Source organism: Acinonyx jubatus, chromosome C1, assembly GCF_027475565.1.
Source record: "Acinonyx jubatus isolate Ajub_Pintada_27869175 chromosome C1, VMU_Ajub_asm_v1.0, whole genome shotgun sequence".
Lineage (NCBI taxonomy): Eukaryota > Metazoa > Chordata > Mammalia > Carnivora > Felidae > Acinonyx > Acinonyx jubatus.
The window spans coordinates 215,150,630-215,170,390 of record NC_069381.1 but is presented as its reverse complement, the minus strand read 5'-3'; the positions used below and the strand labels follow the sequence as shown (position 1 = coordinate 215,170,390).

The 19,761-nt window shown below is 55.2% G+C and overlaps 1 protein-coding gene across 3 annotated transcripts in view; it reads right to left on the bottom strand.

Annotated features, from left to right (window-relative positions):
* Window positions 1–1,919: 1,919 nt before the first annotated feature.
* Window positions 1,920–19,761, bottom strand: part of RAMP1 (receptor activity modifying protein 1) — a 47,450-nt gene continuing 29,608 nt past the window's right edge. For all 3 annotated transcript variants that reach the window (XM_027046448.2, XM_053216016.1, XM_053216017.1), the window contains exon 3: window positions 1,920–2,418. In XM_027046448.2, coding sequence (XP_026902249.1) covers window positions 2,163–2,418 — 256 coding nt within the window. In that variant the 3' untranslated portion in view covers window positions 1,920–2,162. The remainder of the gene's footprint in view (window positions 2,419–19,761) is intronic.

Here is a 19,761-nt window from a genome sequence, read left to right as displayed (position 1 = left end):
CAGCCACACCCGCCCACGCCACACACCATACCCCACACACGCCTCAGGCTGGCCAAGCGCTTGGGAACAAGGGAGGGCCTTGTCTTGAAGATGCCACAGCCCTAAAGCTGATTCTGGAAGGATTCTTCACTCAGCCCCGGTGGAGCCCTGGGGCTCCATGGGGCCCCGACCACCCGTAGGGGCTTGAGGATGATGGGGCTGCCTGGGAGCTGGGGGCCCGGGTCCCTGCCGCCAGGGGTATGACCTCGGACGAGAGGGCTTCATTGAAAATGACCCCGGAAGCAGCACTGGAGGGAGCAGGCCCCGTGAGCCAGCCAAGCCGGCACCTTCAGCAGGTGCACGTATAACCAATATGTGAGGAAAGACCAGTGAGGTCAGGCTGGGGGCTGCCCTCTTCCCCGTGGCCCGTGTCACCTTTGCTCTCAGGGGACGATGTTTATGAAGACAGACTCCAGCCCACAACTCCCACTCCCGGCCACCTTCCGCTCCTGAGACGGCGCCCGTAGCCAAGACCCACGGAAGCCTGGGCCCTCGGCCCCAAGCTCTTCCCCCACCTGCTTCCTTTCCTGGGTCCTGAACCGTAACCACTCGTGCCATAGCGTCCTCGGGGAGAACCCAGGGATGCATAGAGACAATTGCCCGTTTCCTTCCAGCTCGCATGGCCCCAAGTCTCTGACCCGTGAAGGCGGAGGAAGCGAGGAGCAAACACTGCAGCCTGACCAGCCCCTCCCCGAGGCCCTGGGGTGTGGACCCCGGGGTGTCTGTTGGTTCTTGAGGCGATCGCCCTGCCGTTAGGACCGCCTGGGCTTCTTTCCTGTAAGGCACGATCACGCTGTAGCCAGGGCGCCCGTGGTTCAGCGCAGAAGCGAGAGAAGCCCCATCAGGGAACCCGTCTGTGACACCTCTGCAGGCCGGGGGCCTGCCCGTGATGGGAGCACCTTTGCAGGGCCAGCAGGTGCCCAGGAAGAGGCTGGGGGGGGCGGGTTGAGTTACCCGAGGGGGCTGTCGAGGGTCGGGTCTGCTCAGCTGAGTGGGGTAGTGGGTGACCCCGTGTGCCTGTGGTACGCTAATGCTGAATATTCCAGAAGGTAATGGCGTTGGGCCCCTGCGTAAGGGCAGGCTGGCCAGCAGGGCAGAGGGAGAGGCAGAGTCTGGAGGTGATGGGTGTGACATCCCATCAGTCTGAACTCAGAGGTCTGAACTCAGAAGACATCAGGGAGGAACACTGTGGAAGCTCCCTGCAGGCATTCAGAACCTTCGGGAAGGTGGCTGTAAGCAACTGTGAACGGAAAAGCAGCGGCCGCCTGGAGGGGCGCACTGGGGTGTAATGGCCGGTAGAGCCCCGGGGCGCAGAATGCAAGTGGGTACCTGGGCCTGAGGAGGTATCTCTGAGGAGGGGCCTCAGCAAAAACTGAACACACCCGGCCTCCTCCTGTCTGCGAACAGCCGTCCTCTGAGCCAGCAGTTGGGGTGGGGGTGGGGGTGGGGCGGGGGCCTCAGAGGCCCACGGGAGCATCTTCAGGGCACACAACGCCTCGGCACCATCATCCCCACAAAGGTCCCTGTGACCGAAGAAGGGGAATCCGAAGGGGTTAGTGTTCCTCTCACCTTTCTACTCTTAGTGGTCCATACCCCGAAATAACGACGCTCCCCAAATTCGAGGACATCCTTTTTCATTTTTTAAAATATTTATTTTTGAGAGACAAGAGAGAGCCAGAGCATGAGCAGGGCAGGGGCAGAGAGCGAGGGAGACACAGAATCCGAAGCAGGCTCCAGGCTCCGAGCTGTCAGCACAGAGCCCGACGCAGGGCTCGAACTCACAAACCGTGAGATCATGACCTGAAGTCGGACTGAGCACCCGGGCGCCCCCTTGAGGACATCCTTTGAATCACAAGCCACTTATCCCCGGTTCGGCGAGAGGTTGGAACCCTCCCCGGAAATCATGACAATTAGGCTCCCGCTCCCTCCTAGCATCTGGGGTCCCCACCTGGGTCGCTTCGAACTCCAGCCAGGGGGCTTTCAGGTTAACGTCTGCGCCACGGCCATTCCGAAATCCTGTTAGCTCTTCCCGGGGGACAAAACAAGGGATCTGGGGCCTACTCTGCCATCAGGGCGCCCGAAGCTCTGGCCAGTCGCCCCCCCCCCCCCCCAAGACTGCAGGCCTACACGACGCCCTCCGGACGCTTGCTCCTCCAGACCACCAGCGCCGTCACAAGCAGGGTCACCAGGATGGGCACCGCGATGAAGGGGCAGAGGATGCTTCGGGGCGGGTCCCGCACAGCCCTGCCGGAGACGGGGCAGTTCCTGAAGTAGTGCCGGTGGATGGCCACAAAGAACTTGTCCACTGCCGCATTCGGCCAGAAGCAGCCCAGCTGGTCCGCCACGTGCCTGGTGCAGTCAGTGAGCACTTTGTAGCTCCTGCGGGTACAAAAGCGGCTCATTAGCCCCCGCGCGGGCAGAGGCCCGAGGCAGGACCCGGCCGGGGCTCTTCGCCCCATCCCCCCCCGCCCCTGGCGCCGAGCAGCCCCGGGGGTCCTCCCCCGGCCGGGCTCCAGGAGAGGAAGGCCCTGGAAGGTCCTGTGGGGGCTCCCGGATGTCCTGCAGGCACCCACGCCCTGGAAGGCGGGCTGGGGCTCGGGGACGTCCCTCCTCGCTTCTGGGATTCCAGGGACCGGGACGCACCTGCCGGGGCAGCCTACAAGGGGGGCCTACGAGGGGGGCCTACGAGTGGGGCCGTTCCGACGGCGGTCTGGCTCAAGAAGCCGTCAGGGCACAAACCCGCAGCCTCTCCAGCACCTCGCTGTCCCCTCCCCCAGGCAGGCCACCCAGCCTGGAAGGCAGGGCTCCCCACCGGGCCTGGTCTCCCAGCACCCCCCTCCCCCCCTCCCGCTGGAGCCTCCCGGAGCGTTCATCACCTTTCATGGTGCAGAGCCACATCTTAGTTTTATTCATTGGGTGGAAATGCTGAGGACAGGGATCTGGTCTGTTTTGTTCACCTCTGCAGTCCCAGTGCCTAGAAGGGTACTTGGGACGTGGCAGGCGTGAGTCGGCTGTTTGGTCCTTTTTTTATTGTGGTAAAATAGAAATCATGTTTGCTTGTTTGGGTTTTTTTGTTGTTGTTGTTTTGTTGTGGTTTTTTTTTTTTTTTTTTTTTTTTTTTTGCTATTTTAACCATTTAAAAAATTTTATCTATTACTTTTTTTGACAGAGAGAAAGAGAGAGCATCCCAAGCAGGCTCTGCACAGTTAGCATAGAGCTCGACGTGGGGCTGAATCCCACAAACTGTGAGCTCGTGACCTGAGCTGAAACCAAGAGTTGGATGCTTAACCAGCTGAGCCACCCAGGCACCCCAAGTAAATTACTTTTTAATAAATGAAGATTGAAATTGGGGGATATTAAAATGCGGTTTCCAGAAGATGAGTCCCTTCTGCTTCTACTTAGCAGGTAGAAAGTTGTAAAACAGACAAAAAAACCCAAAACAACAACAACAACAAAAGCCAAAGAAACCACAAAACCCTATGTTTTCTGGAGTCCGTCAGAGAGTAGAGACCACAAACCAACGAAGTAACTTGTTTCAAGGACCGTCCCGCCTGGGGCAGAGCACGGGAACAACAGACATGAGAAGAAACCCACTACTGACAGACTGCAAAGACCAACTAAGTCTAGAAGGTCAGTCTGGAATTCCTGGGGCCCCAGACACCCCGGTGGTTTTGTGACTCCCCACTTTTTCCCACGAGGCTCCAGCCGGTGCTCGTGAGAAAGATTAGTGGCAGGCAGGGGACTGGCTGTCCCTTGGGGCCAGGCACAAACACTACACGTTTCTTGAATACTTCTCATGTAAGAATCGACAGCCTGTGACCCCTGCAGGAAGAGTGGCTGATGGCGAGCAACAGACCGCAGCCCTTCCTGCTTTCCCAGACCCTCCCCGCCTGGGGAGCAAACGCCCTCAGCGGCCGAGGGAGGGACGGCACAGCCTGTCGGTGCCAGGGCACAGGAGAGACGCACTAGGGCTGACAGAGGAAGGGGAAAGACTCTTCCCCCTCGGGAGAGCATGATACCAAACAGAGGGGCAGGAATCTCCCAGCCAAGATCCCACGGACCCAGGGCAGAGTTGGGCCACCACAGGGAGCGGCCCGAAGGCGTGTGGCCTGTCTGAGCTGAGGCTCTGTCCCCAGCATAGAACCGCAAGCAGCCACTGTCTGCTACCTGGACAAGGTGGAGAGAGACCGGCTCAGGCGTGCAGGGTGGGACACCGCCCTGAGGACGATTCACCAGCCCCCGCTGGGACTGCAAGGCGGTGGCAGCCATTGCTACAGGTACGGAGGCCTGTGGTGCCCTGAAAGTGACCACGGCGGCCACAAACCCCAGACCCAGATCGGTTCCTGACAGGATGGACTCCAACCCCACACCAACAGCCTGGCGAGAGAGGGTGACCCACTGCCAGAGATGAACACTCGTCGCCTCCGTCTCTGATGTTCTCTCCACGAACGTTCCGTATTCAGATACGAAGTTACGAACTTTTCACTCAGAAGCAACAAAACCCAAGCAACGCGTTGCCAAGAGACAAAACAATGAACAGAATCAGACTCATTGATGACCTAGATGTTGAAACTATTATGCAGGGACTTCGAGGAGATGATCACGACAAGGGGTCTAGGTGAGCAATCAGATAATCTACACCCACAGAGCCTTGTAGCAGAGATGTGAAGCTGTAAGAAAGCTAGAGAGAAATGCTAGAAATAAAATGAAACCTGTATCAGAGAGAATTCCCTTGATGGGCTCATTAGCAGGTCCGGCATCTGAGGAATGAGTAAGTGAGCCTGAAGGCAGGTCAGTAGGAATTCCCCAAACCGAAACACAGAAAGAAAAAACAGAGCATCCCTGTGGTGAGTTAAAAACACTATCAACGTTATATCAAGTCCAACTTGTAATCTGAGTCCCCAGGAGGAGGAGAAGGAATGGGGCGGAAAAAGTATTTGAAGAGATAATGGCTGAAAAGTTTCCCAGAACAGTGAGATATCCGTCTGCCAATCCAAGAAGGTCAGAGAACCTCAAACAGGGCAAAAAGCAAAACAGCAAATACAGAACCACACAGACCCATCGGTCAAACAAGCATCTGAAAACCAAAGATAAAAAACTTCCAAGAAAAAAATCCTAGAGTCTGTCAGAGAAAAAAGACACTTACAACGAAGCAATGGCAGGGTCTCAGCAGACATTTTACAAGAGACTGTGCAGGCCAGGGACAATGGGGTGGCTAACGGTGGGGAACACAGCCCCGTCTGTCCAGGGTCCCATACCCAGCAAAAGTAGCTTTCACACATGAAGTTGCCAATAAAGACTTTCTCAGAAACAAAAAGAAGCTGAGAGAGAATTCATTGCCAGAAGGCCTGTGCTTTAAGAAATGTTAGTTTTTTGTTTTTTTTTTTTTAATTTTTTAGTGTTTATTTATACTTGAGATAGAGAGAGAGAGGGAGAGAATGAGCAGGGAAGGGGCAGAGAGAGGAAGCCACAGAATCCGAAGCGGGCTCCAGGCTCCGAGCTGTCAGCACAGAGCCTGATGCGGGGCTCGAACTCACGGACCGCGAGATCATGACCTGAGCCGAAGTCGGACGCTCAACTGACGGAGCCCCCCAGGCGCCCCAGAAATGTTAGTTTTTCATTCAGAGGAGTATAACAGATGCAGTAAACGGATACAGTCAAAATGAAGATGTTTAAAGATCCTTTTTTGGAACTTTCTGACTTTTGAGCTAGAAATCCAATCGACGCTGGGAAAGGCTGGGGTGTGTCCAGCAGCCAAGCGCCCCTTCACCGCAGCGCCTGTTATGTGGTCTCCAAATCACTGAGTCACTGCCCCGAGTGCACTGGGACTGCGGGCCCTCCTCGGTCCGCGTGGGGGGGCTGGGAGGGTGGGGCCCCAGGAGGGACACAGCGGGCCGAGGCGGCAGCAGCTGGCGTGTGTGGGACCCATGCCCAACGGGGTGTGCGGTCTTCCCAAGCGAACAAGGACTCGTGTTTCAAGTCAAAACAGAAGTGGAGAGAGCCACAGGAAGTCATGACAGGCTGGGTCTCACGGTGAGAAGAAATGAATCAGCACGTATCAGGTGCCTGGCCCACGGTAAGTGCTGAATGTGGCAGGTGTTGTGAAAGCCCAAAGTCCAGCCTTCTGAGCTGGGTGTCGATCAGCTACGGGGACACGCGTCACAAGCACTGGTTTGGACGACCTGTCTTCTCTCCTGTCTCAGACCCACCAAGCCCCCCAATAGTTTCTGGGGTTCGGCAGGACAGACACGCCGTCCTAAACGTTGCCCCCCCTCCTCTGTGCCTGGGGGTGGAGCGAGGACACCCCCAGGAAGAGGTATTGCCACCCCTGGGCCGGCCAACCAGGAGAGGGAGGAGCCCCTGACCCAGGAGATGAGACCCTACAGACCCCACGCGGAGGCCACGCGGAGGCTGAGAGCCCGGGGTGGGCTATTCTGGGATCAGGCACTTTCTCCGTGAAATGTTATCTTCCAGTTTGCAAAGCCACCGCCGTCTAAAAATATCTCCAACATGCAGTCAGCCGTCCACATCCTGTTTATTTATACAGAAGTGACAGCTGAAACTTTCAATAAATATTGGGAGCCCTGTCAGCAAGGGGGTGATAAGAGAATTCCCCTCAGAGTGTAGACATTCTTCTCTTCAGAAGAACACAGTACTGACTGAAGGGCCCAAAATAATCATGAAAAATATTCTCGCCTTAACCCTCTATTTTCAGTCCTCACATAACCAAACAGTTATCCTGTGTGTGTGTGTGTGTGTGTGTGTGTGTGTGTGTGTGTGTGTGTGTGTGTGTCAAGGACTTTCTATTCTGGGCCTTTAAGCAAACTTTGCTTGGAATGTTCCTGAACATGATGGTGGGAGTTTCCAATATGTCTGGGTCCCAAGTCAAGGCTCCTGGCTCCAAGACTTATGATTGTTTCCTCGCTGGCAAGAAGGCTGATGCCCACTCCTGCCCCAGGCAAGGTGTCTGCTCTGGGGACACTGTGGTCGCTGGTGTCCCCCAGGTAGCCCTGACTGGTCCTGATGTGGAGTATCTGAGCTGGGGCCCTGGCACCCCAAGACCTGGATTCAAATCCCAGCCCCACCGCCTATCCCGAGTAATCCTGGGATCGCCTTCCCCCTATCCGGGCGAGCCCTGGCCTCCTTATATGCAAATGAAGACACCACTTGGCAGGGTTACTGGGCAGATCAAGTGAAATGAGGTCAAGGGCCCCACATACAGCAGGTGCTCAATAAGTGGATGTTACCTCATCCCTTCCTTCTGAACAACTGGCGGGTGGCTTATAAAGTAGTCACTTCTCGTTCTACAAACCTGAACAAAAGCAGACCAGGCCACCTGAGTCTAAGCCTCCGAAATCCGAGGAGGAACCACTTTTGGACTTAGGTTCACTTTATCCGCATCAATAGCTTCACCCATCCACCCGGGACCACGCGCCCCTCCCCCCACACCGTGGGTTCCCGCAGCCCCATGCACCTGCCGTGGGGAGCAGCAGCTGGGGGTGAATGTGACTGCCCCGCGCTGGCCCAACGGGCCTGTCAAAATGCTTGATGACACGGCGGGGAGGCTCTCGGATAGCTGGCGAGGCGGGCAGGTGGGTGTGAGACCCAGAGCCGTACCCATGACGCTTTTGGCTAAACAGCCCTTCTGGAAATACAAATGACTAATACACAGCCCAGAAAAAAGTTTAACCCCGCTCTTAAGAAAAACAAAGAGGGGCGCCTGGGTGTCTTAGTCGGTTTAGCGTCCAACTTCGGCTCGGGTCATGATCTCGTGGTCTGTGAATTCAAGCCCGCGTCTCAGAGCCTGGAGCCTGCTTCGGATTCTGTCTCTCCCTCTCTCTCTGCTCCTCCCCTGCTCACGCTCTCTCTCTCTCAAAAATAAATAAACATTAAAAAAAAATAAAAAAAAAGAAAGAAAGAAAAACAAAGAAGTGAATGTCCAAATTTAAAAATAACGCTTGGCGCTGGGGAAGGTACCGTGAGATGACGCAGGTCCTTGTGTCATTGCTAACACAAGACAAACCGGTAAACATTTTCCCGAAAAGCGATTCAGCGATATGCGCCAATAACCTCACAAGTGTGGATGCCCTTTGGCCCGTATTTCTTTCCTGGGAATTATCTGAAACTAATAACATAAAATGTAGACAAAAGTAGTGTAAGAAGATGTTCACGGCGAATTTCTAATTGTGGAAAACAGCCAACAACGGGACTGCCAGGAAAGAACCGGCTTCTAAAAGCCTCCCCGCTCTCTGCAACTCCCCCTTCAGGCTCGCAGCCCTGGGTGCCTAACCCTGCCCCACCAGCCACCTCCAGGCCCCTCCAGTTCCAGCAGGCCCCCTGCAGGAAGGGCAAGGCCACTAGATGGCGCCCCTCCTGGGGACCTCCTCTCTGTGGTCTCCTCCCCTGGGGATGCTTCTCCCACCTGTCAGCTCCTCCCGTGCAGTCACATCCCCCAGGACCCCCCATCCGGGCTCCTGAGGCTTCCCCTCCATCGCCTAGAGTGACCTCGCCCGCCCGGAGAGGCTCCCCGGTCCTCCCCACCTCCCTGGTCGGAGGGAGGGGCGTCCACACTCCGCAGACTCCTTGCTGTGACCCTCCCACCCCCATCGGAAGCTGGGTCCCGTCCACATCCAGCTGTCACCACACCTGGCTTCCAGGTTGCCCGTGCCCCCAGCTCCAGCTCCCACCCCCTGGGAGCCCTTGCCCAGCCCCTGAGTTGTCATGGACTTCTCCCCACCTCCTCCAGGGGTGTCCCTGCCCTCCTGTGGCCCTGTCACTGTGTCCAGGAATAGGCAGCAGTGACTTGTCTCGGTGGGTTATTGTGACCCACCTTGCTAATAATAGCGTCCACCTTCCTTCACAATTCGGGCCAGAGGCCTTGGCCTCCCTTCACCCCTTCTCTTCTACTCCACCCAGCTTGGTCAGGGGCGGCCATCAAATCCCTCCCTCTTCTCCTCTCCTCTGCACCCCTGCGCTCAGTCCATGATTGGCTGTCTCACCCCTGCCCTCCTCCTGACCTCCAGCCCACTATCCGCATCTTTGCACCTTCCTCGTGCTGAATTCAAAAGCCTTCACGTAGCCCCCACCCTCGGCCATGTCCTCTCCTTCTCACCGGCCACAGGCCAGCTACACTGGCTGGTGCTTCTGCCTCAGGATCTTTGCACACGCTGCTCCTTCTCCACGGAAGGCTCTTAACCCCATCTTCACCAGGCCAACTCTGCTCCTCCTTCGAATGTCACTTCCTCAAAAAGGCCTTTTTTTGATGCTTCAACCTCATTCGGCTTCCTGGTAAAGTGGGGTTTCCTTCATAGATGTCTTACTTTGTCCTTGTACTTTAATTCACATGATGATTCACTCGCTCTTGGTCTCAACAACTAGCCTGCAAGCACCATGGGGGGACGGGGACAGTGTAAGAAGAAGACCAAATCCCACTTACCCTGTTGACAGAGTCACCTCAGGGGCAAAGGGGAGCCAAAGCTGAAGGAAGAGAGGGTATGGAACAGGAGGCCAGCAGGAGGGGTGCCCACGGCACAGCCCATTCACACAGAGACAGCGGTATGAGAGCCCCGCGGTGTATAGATCACTTACAGGTGCCGGCGGCACAAGCCGGAGTCAACCACGCCTTCACGTTGGGGACTTTTTAAAAATATTTTTTATATGTTTATTTATTTCTGAGACAGAGACGGAGCACGAGCATGGGAGGGGCAGGGAGAGAGAGAGGGAGACACAGAATCCAAAGCAGGGTCCGGGCTCCGAGCTGTCAGCACAGAGCCCGACATGGGGCTCGAACTCACGAACTGTGACATTGTGACCTGAGCCGAAGTCGGACGCTTAACCAACTGAGCCACCCAGGCGCCCCTAGTTTTTGAGAGAGAGACCGAGAGACAGAGCATGAGTGGGGGAGGGGCAGAGAGAGAAGGAGACACAGAATCCGAAGCGGGCTCCAGGCTCCGGGCTGTCAGCACAGAGCCCAACGCGGGGCTCGAACTCATGAACTGTGAGATCACGGCCTGAGCCGAAGTCGGACGCTCAATCGACTGAGCCACCCAGGCATCCCTATGCTAGGGACCTTAACACCCCTTTTGGGGCTAAGCAAATTAAAACCAGTACCAAGTGAAGAAGCCTGGCTCAGGGACTGCATGTGAAGTTTCTAGTCTACGGTCAACAAGCTTTTCAAGTCCACGGACTCTATTTAGGCAGCAAAGAAAAACAACAAATTCCCAAAGTGGAAACTCTAAGTCAGTATTCTTTGACTACAATATTAAAAACTAGAAATTAGTAAGAAAAGGATAAATTAAAAAAAACCCCAAAGTCTCTAGAAATGAAAGGGCATGCATACAACTTTGAAGTCAAACAAGAACTTAATTAGATCAGACACTATTAAGAAAACAATGGCGTGCTACGTGTAAAAATTAAGGGGATGGAGGCAAAATGAATTCTGAGAAAAATCCACTGTTGTAAACTATCTTATTACTACACAAAATGATATGAAAATACGTGAAGTCTCCAAATGAAGGCATTTTTAAATTTCATTTTATTATTATTATTATTATTAACATTTATTTATTTTTGAGAGAGAGGGAGAGAGAGCACGAACAGGGGAGAAGGAGAGACAGAGGGAGACACAGAATCTGAAGCAGGCTCCAGGCTCCGAGCTGTCAGCACAGAGCCTGACGCGGGGCTCGAACCCACAAACCGTGACATCATGACCTGAGCCAAAGTGGGACGCTGAACCGACTGAGCCACCCAGGCGCCCCAAGACATTTTTTAAAAGAACAACAAAATAAAACTTTCCAAAGGGCAAATAATTCAAATGCACTCATAATTGTTAAAAGGTAATATTTAGTGATATTTTAAGAAGTAAAACGAATACGTAAGTTCAATAGCTGATTCTTTAGAAAACAATGAAACCAGACATATCTCTGGATAATATAGTCTGAAAAGAAAAAGAGGGAAACCATCAATATACAAAACCACCAGAAGGAGATTACCCAAAGTATAGGAGAGTAACATACAAAAAAATGTATGTTACAGTTTGGGAAATCCTTGAGTTGGCATGCTTTTTGGGAAACTACAAATGACCAAACAGAGACTTAAAAGATAAAAAATCTGAGAAGAATGAAACATGTTATTAGAGAATTACTTCCACAAAAGGTGCTGGACTCAGGTAATTCTTTCAAATTCTCGAGATCACAGAGGCGGACGCTGAGTTCCCCCGTTCTTTTACAGAGTTAGCAAATCCTGATCCCAGTCCTCTTAAGACGGCCTGCCCACGTGCCCTGGAGCCACAGATGTCCTCTACGTTCACTTACCAATGACACAAAAGTACGACAGAGGATGTTTGCAGATTTAAGCCAGTCCTACAGAGCACCTTAAGGCCACGTTCATTTCGGGAATGCTTCAAACTTAGCATAAAATCACACTTCAACGTGTCCAAGGAAAGGGACACGTGACCTTCCAATACAAGCTGAGAAGGCATTTGATAAGACTCAACATTCGTTTCTGATGAAAAAGAAACCACCTTGTAAACCTTGACAAACAGGTTCTTTTCTCAAGGTGATAAAAACCTCCCCAAACCGAGGGCACGCATCTTATGATTGGAACCCTAGGGGCGTTTTCATCACAGGCAGGAATCCTTTCCTTCATTCTTAGCTGGTCAGGCCTGTCTTCTCCCTTGTGGTTTCCGCCTTTCGTGTGGGGGCCCCTACCCAAGACTTCGAAGTCACGTGGAGCCTTTCCGAAGCAGGGAGGGGCTGGGGCCACTTCCTCTGGTGACAGAAAGCCACGCGGTGACCCGGCCTGCCCTAGGCTGCGCCAGGCGTGGAGTGAGGATGCCAGGCCAGCTCGTCTCTACAAGGGGCCTCCGACCACGGACAGGAGGGGCCAGCGGCCTTGGCGGTGGCTAAGCAAGTCCTCGTGCTGTACTTTTCCCACAGACCCACGCACGAGCCGGCTGGGAGGCCGGCCTTCCGGCCTGGAGGAAGCACAGGACGGGGCATCTTTTGTTTTTCTTGCCGCTGCGGGGACGCAGAAGGACGTCTTGGTCACTGATTTAAAACATTTCACTGGCACTGGCCTGGGAACGTGTGCCGGTCTGGGGGTGGGGGTGCTGAGTCAACGGAGCCCCTGGAACTCACTCCACACGCCTGGGGTTTGCAGCCGGAGGCGGGAAGGTGGGTGCTAGACCATCGAGCCCTCCCTCGGCCAGTTAGCTCAGACAGATCCGAGCGAACCAGGCCAGACCAACGAGGCCAAGCGCTAGAAGTCGTGCCTCCCTGCTGGCCCAGGGCTGACCCGCCAGGGTGCTCGGACACAGAAGGCTTTGATGTTAGTGGCTACCGTTGCACGCAAATGCGTACCTTGAGATGAATTTTTCCGAGGCTCCTACGACAGTGTAACTCCTTAGTAGAACAGGACCCCGCCCATGTTGGCAAACGCATTACCCTAGGGGGCACAGGGGACCGGCAGCGCCATCGCTGCCTGAGACTCACAGCACGCCACGTGCCCACGCTGTGAGGTTTGCAGCAATGCTCTGGTCCACACAGCACGCAAACGCCTCGACAGGCTGCCCAGGAAAGCCCGCTGAACGGTGGAGGGAAATCCCACGTCACATCTCTGATGCCAGCTCCCTGGCTAAACCGAACCCCCCTGGCCAGCGGGTACTGGCTGAGCCAGGTGGACACATGCCATTTTCTCAGGAAAGACAGAACAGGACTGAGCAGAGAACAAAGAGCCTCGGGAAGGTTCCAGGGAAGAGGGGGACACATGGAAACCGGCCGGGGTTTTCTCTGCTGGCTACGAGGCAACAGTTTTCCAGAAATACCCGCGGCCCATCCAGGGCGTGCGTCAGCAGACGGGGCTCGGGGCGGGGGGGGCCTGGAAGGACCCCGCCGCTCTTGGGCTGTGGAAAACAAGACACGGGACAGCCCTCTGTGGCTTCCTCTGGCCACCGCGCCGCCTTCCCACCCCGCTGGGCTCTGGGCTTCTCTTCTCCTGGCCTGAAGCCTGCCTCTCCCCTCCCCCGAGACACCCCACGATGGGGAAGCGAAAGACAGGCTTCTGGGGGCATTTCACGTCAGTTCTCGGGCGTTGGCCTGGGAAGCTGCTGCGCAGACAAGGCCCGGAGGGCGTTTCCTCTGGAAGTGACCCCCCCCCCCCCACACACACACACTGCGTCCTGCACCCTCAGCCTTGGGAGCCTGGACCTGTCCCCTCTCACACCTTGTTTCTGTCTGCTTCTCCAGTCCCCCTTAGGAATGACCTGCTCCACGACCCCCCCGGCGGGAGAGCATCTCATGGCTCCCCTTCTAGAGAGGAGCGGGCTTCTTTCGGCTCTGCTTCTACAGCAGCCTGGCAGGGGAGGTCCACGGCTGCCGTCTGGAAATCCCCTCTGTCTGGGGTCCCTGGCCCCCTGCCTATGGACTTGTATTTCCTCAAACCCAGGACTCGGGCCTGGCGCTTTTGGGGTCCCTGCCCCGGCTGAGTCCTCTGGGCCCCGTGACACCCCCTCCCTCTTTAGCCCCTTGCAGCTGCCCGCTCTGTGTTTCCCCGCTGGCCTGTGACCTCAGGAGGGCAGGGCAGCTCCTCTCGGTTCCCCGTGGAACCCTGCCCCCCCGTGTGGGCATACAGCAGGGCTCAGTGCCCAAGACTGATGTGCCTGCAACTCTGCAGCCCTCACCGGGCCCCACCCGGAGCCCCGGTTCCTCAAATCTGGGCCAGGAGGGAGAGGAGGGCGCTGCCCCTTCCCGCCTGGGCCACCCTGGGTGGTCCTAAGTGGGACAGAGGAGCCCTGGGGGCTTCTGGGGATGCCTGCCTGGACACGGGGTCTGCAGCTGGGCCCAAGGTCCCCAAACACAAGGTCTCATGAGCACAGGCCACGGTCCATATGTGCAGAGCCCTGTGTCCCCGTGCCAGCCCCACAGCCCACCCTTGGACCTGGAACCCAGAGGCTCACTTTGGGGGAGCAGCGGGAGACTCCCTGAGAAGATTCCGCAGCTTTGTATCCAGGCTGGTTGAGGCCACCTGGAAGCAACGTGTGTGGGCCACGTGGGGCCATGTGTGGAATGGGGAGGGGCACCCCTTCCTCCAGGTGGGTGTGGGGCTCGGCTCCCTTCAGGCTCCACCCCCGCCAGGTGCCCCGTGAAGGATGCCACCCGCCAGGCCGCGGTGAGTCCTCAGGCAGGAGACGCGGTGTCCCTGAGCGGTGCCATCTGCATCTGGGAAGACGGCCCCAGGGCTGAGCTGGAGACCAGGGAGGCAACGCACACGAGGGCCCCCCGCTCCCCTAGACCCGTGGAGGGGGGACGTCACCAGTTAAGGCGACTGCTGTCGGTTGAGGGGACACCCGTGTCGGCAGACAGAGCTTCGCCCCACACCGGGCAGCTCTCGACCGAGCCCCCGTTTCCTGAGCTTGGCACCAGTCAGGCCGCAGTATGGCTCCAACATTCCCTCTGCTGGGTCTGCACACTGAGCACTAGCTACTCACCGGCCTGCAGAGAAGCGCCTGCGGCTTTAGGAGCGGGCCCGTGGGGGCTGCAGGTACCGTGTTGGGAGACGGGGCGCTGGGGACCCAGGGCTGCAGAGACGCACGGGGGGCGGGCGCTTCCTCTCCAGCTGTCCTGCTGTGGTCGGGCTGGTCAGCCTGTGCACAAGGGGCCGTGGGCTCCTGCCAGGAGCACGTGCTGCTGGGCCCCAGGGACAGTCTCGTCTCCCTGGGTGATGGGCACCCTGCAACTCAGGAGGCCACACGGGAGCCATCCAGGGAGCCGTGGGCATGCAGAACGGGGACCCTCTTAGGTGTGGGTGGACGCCCACACATCCCCCAGAGCCGAGGGCAACACTCCACATGGGACTGCTGATGGCTGGGCTCTCTGCTCCGCACGGGACAGGAGGGACTAGGACATACATCCCATGGACGTGGCACTCCGAGAAGCAGCTTTAGAAGCCGGCGTTCCTATCCTCTCCTTAAAGACAGGGTGCCGCCGAGGTGGCCCACGTGGGTGACCCGAGGTGGCAGTGAGGGAGGTGGCCCGGGGGTCTGACCCATGTCTGCCTGGCTCCTCCACGTAGGGAGCTGTCTCCCCTGCTTGCCCCCGGAAGCCCCTTTTTGGGAGGAGGCGTCCTGGCCACCCCGTCCCCACCCGGGGCCTGCCTCCTCAGCCTCCCCCCTCTGCTCCTGTTCTGTGGCTCCGTGCCCGGCAGCTCCCAGTGCCTCTGCTCAAGCCAGGAGCGGGCAGAGGTTTCTAAATCCATTCCTGGCTCTGCGTGCAGACGGCTCTGGCACCAGACGCAGCGCCCCGGGGGGCTGCCAGGGCAGGCTCCCCACGGACAGGGCTCACGGGGCGGGCGAGGGCACAGGCCTCCTCGGAGAACAGGCTGGGGCAGGAACCGTGCTCCTGGGGCCGGCAGCTCAGAGAGATAGCTGTAGTTGTAAGATCCGACAGGCGTCTGAGAACTAGGGAGCTGTGGCTGGTCACTGAGCTGTGGCCCCTGGTGAGACCGGGGACCCCCGTGCAGACACCAGGTCTAGGAAGGTGAGGCTGCCGCTCGCACCCTTGCTGGGGGGTGGGTGTGTGCGTGTCCGAGTCCCAGGATTAGGCGGACAGCCGGGGCGCTATATTCGGACACAAACACCCTGGGGCCATTATCCCTGTGAAGCCACGCGGGCCACTGGAGGGAAGGGCTCTTCTGTGCAGCCCACCCCGGTCCTGCTGCTCTCTGCCTGTCCTGCCCAAGAGACTCTGCCCCCCTGATGCCACTGGACTCCCCAGGGACTCTGCTCTGCCCTCCCCACAGGGGCCCCTGCAGCAGGCTCACTCCCACCCACACGCCCTACCCACTTGCTGCCTCCTCTAGGAGGCTCCGCCATCCGCACCCCTGCTGCCCCTATCCTACGGAGGTCAGAGGTCGCAGCTCAGGGCGACACCCACTGTAGGGGGCAGGGCAGGGCCGTCCACACAGGTGCTTCTCTGTGATTCAAAATCACCCTGGGAGACATGCTCGGACCGTGGAGCAGCCCAGAACCCCAGGAGGACGGGGACACAGAGAAATAAATGTCACAGGACCTGCACCCCACCTGGCTTTCTGGAGGGGGTCTTTGACACTCCCCTGGCCTGCACCCAAAGAAACTGCCCGTCAGCCTGTGCCTCTGGGGGTCTTGGCTGCCCGGGGCCTGAGGGTATGTCTGGAAAGCTTCCCAGAGCCTCCCCGAGGGCAGTCCCTAATTCCAGGGGCCGTGGGTCCACATCCTGCCCGCCCCACGCCCTCCCTGCTCCCTCCCGGTCCCTGGGTCCAGCCACTTGCAAGCAGGAACTCTGGAAGGAAGAGGCCACGCTTAACAAATCAGTAAAAATCCCTCTGCCTTCTCTGACCACATAATAAAAACCCAGAGACGACGGAACAAAAGCTACGCGAGCTTCAGAAAACAAGGCTGCTCATCACAGATCTATCCCCCCCGCCAAGCTGTCACTCATGTAGAAAGAAAGCTCCGTAGAAATGTTTCACTCCCGGGAATGGATTACTCATAAGGCTTTATTTCTAGGATTTGCTTCACATAGTCGCCTGAATTTAAAAGACACACGTGAAAGGGAACGAGGGGTTAAAAATAGTAAGACGTGTTTGAATTAACAGGCTATTTGCAGACGTGAGTAACCAAGACCTCTCAGACCAGCGTTATTACTGACAAAAGTCAGAACAACGCAGCGTAAAAAATAAAAGCAAAATAGAGGACAGGAAGGAAAAAGCAGGTTTTATTTTATTATTTTTTTAAATGTTTATTTTTAAGGGAGAGAGAGAGAGGGATGGGGAGAGAGAGAGGGAGAGAGAGGGCATAAGCATAAGCAGGGGAGGTGAAGACAGCTGGGGACAGAGGATCCAATGGGCTCTGCACTGACAGCAGACAGCCTGATGCAGGGCTCGAACTCATGAACCGCGAGATCATGACCTGAGCAGAAGTCAGGCGCCTGCCTAACCAACTGAGCCACCCAGGTGCCCCGAAAAACCAGGTTTTAGAACATTAGTTCAAATCAAAGAAGAGAGAGAGAGAGACAGACAGACACAAAGCAAAATTTGAGGAGGCCCAAAACCCAGGGATTCTGGTTCCTTCACCAAGGGGAGGCCAAAGCACGTGGTCTGACACGGTAAGAAAAGCGACACGGAATCAGAGGATGTGTGTTTCATTTCATGGCTGGTTGAGTGAAAAAGAGTTTTCCAGTCGTCAACCTCACTTGAAAGAGAAAAGAAAAGACATTATGTTCTAACCATACGAAGAAAAAAGAAATCAGGGTGGAAATGTAAAAAATCAAGACAAAAAACGGCGTGCCTGAAGATCGAACAGAAAGGACAAATACGATGTCGTTTTCTCTGGTACAAGGCTCGTCGCTCTGTTATATGAAACTCTATAGAGTTTATATAACATATACAACTCTATGTTATATGAAAATGTAACATCCAGCAGTAAGCTGTTGGCAAGAGACGTACGTCACACAGAACGACAAAGTTCGAGGAGCTGACAGACCAGTGCTTCTGTGCTAACTCGAGGCAAAGGACAGCGTAGAGCAAAAACTATCACATGTGCCTAGAGCTGTAACAGTGTTTCACGGTCGATGCCAGCAGCAGGATAACGTGGAGTCTAAATGCTATGAGAGCAGAGCAAAAGATATGCATAAAAGCCTTCCAGAAAAGCGAAATGGAAACAATGCCGACACGATTAGGATTGAAGAATCCACTACTGCATTATCATATGCAAAAAGTTCAGGGGCGCCTGGGTGGCTCAGTCGGTTAAGCATCCCACTCTTGAGCTCCGCTCAGGTCATGATCTCGCGGTTCGTGAGTTCAAGGCCCGAGATACACTCCGCACTGTTAACATGGAGCCTGCTTGGGATTCTCTCTCTCCCTCTCTTTCTGCCCCTTCCACCCCCACCCCCCAAAAAACAAGTAAACATAAAAAAAAGTTCAGAGGGGCACCTGGGTGGCTCAGTTGGTTGAGTGTCTGACTTCAGCTCAGGTGGTGATCTCAAGGTTCACGAGTTCGAGCCCCCTGTCGGGATCTGTGCTGACAGCTCGGAGCTTGGAGCCTGCTTCGGATTCTGTGTCTCCCTCTCTCTCTTTGCCCCTCCCCCACTCACGCTCCGTCTGTCTCTCAAAAACAAACATTAAATTTTTTTTAAAGTTCAGAAACCTGTAAAGAAGCTGCATAGCACGACAGTGCAGCGTTAATCACTGCTTGGGGGGGAATGAAATAGAAAGAACAGAACGTTTTCATTTTCAAGTTTTGGTGGTGTGTTTACAGAAGGTCTTAGTGTGAGAGATCTGAAAGAAAATCTCAACAAAAACACAAAGTAGAAACTATTCACTCTGTGTGCTATCACTCTATCAAGAGAAGAAGAGCTTAAGAACCAAATGGAAATGCAACATTTGAGAATTAAAATATACCTGCCTAAAGAAAAAACTGTCTGAAGGAGAAAGTCAAGAAAGACAATATCTGTGTGGTAAGAAAATACAACGAGAAAACAGACATCTCAAAACCTGCAGAAAGTGGTGAAGAAGGTCCCGAGGGAGAAACAACCTGGTCTTAAATGCCTTTATTATGTTAAAAAAAGGGGGGGGGGGTAAGAAAAAATGATGTCGTCAGCATCTAAATTCTACCTCGCGAAAGAAGCAAATATTTTTCTGGAAAGGTAAAAAGAGGGGAAAGCAAATGATAAAAGTGAAAGCCAAAACATTTTTAAAAGACATTTCAATGCAAGACACAGTCTGTTTTCTAAAGACCTATAATAATGGACAGAAAAAAAGTGGGCTTTCTTGGGGCCCCTGGGTGGCTCAGTCGGTTAAGTGTCTGACTCTTGGTTTCAGCTCAGGTCATGATCTCACCATCTGTGAGTTCGAGCCCTGCATCGGGCTCCGTGCTGACACTGTGGAGCCTGCTTGGGATTCTCTCTCCTTCTCTCTCTCTGCACCTCCCCCAGCTCTCTCCCTCTCTCTCAAAATAAATAAATAAACGTTAAAAAAGAAGTGAGCCGGGGCGACTGGGTGTCTCTGTCGGTTAAGTGTCCGACTTCGGCTCAGGTCACGATCTCGCGGTTCGCGAATTCGAGCCCCACATCGGGCCCTGTGCTGACAGCTCGGAGCCTGGAGCCTCTTCGGATTCTGTGTCTCCCTCTCTCTCTGCCCCTCCCCCGCTTGCATTCTGTCTCTCTCTGTCTCAAAAATAAACATTAAAAAAAAAAAATTTAAAAGACGGCACCGGAAGGTAGCGAACAGTCTGACTAGGCCTTCTGCCGTGTTCTTCAGGACACAGGGCCCCCGAGACGCTCCTCATGGGCAGGATTCCTGCAGACAGATAGCACCTCCCTAGCTGTCTGGCTGGTGCCTGGCCATCTCACCTAGAACCTCAATGTGACTTCTTACGGAATCTGGCAAAACGGTTCTTTAGTTCTCTTGGAAAAATAGGCAGAGAACACATCAAAGAAAGCAGAAGGTAAGGTGAAATATAATGAGAATGAACACACAAAGAGAGAATGAGATCTTCTAAATTGTAGAAAATATTGTAGGGCCATGGCGATCGAAGGGGGGTGGATGGCCCCAAGACATACATAAAAATTAACTGAGGGGCGCCTGGGTGGCTCAGTCGGTTAAGTGTCCGACCAGCTCAGGTCATGATCTCACCATTCGTGAGTTTGAGCCCCACGTCCGGCTCTGTGCTGACAGCTCAGAGCCTGGAGC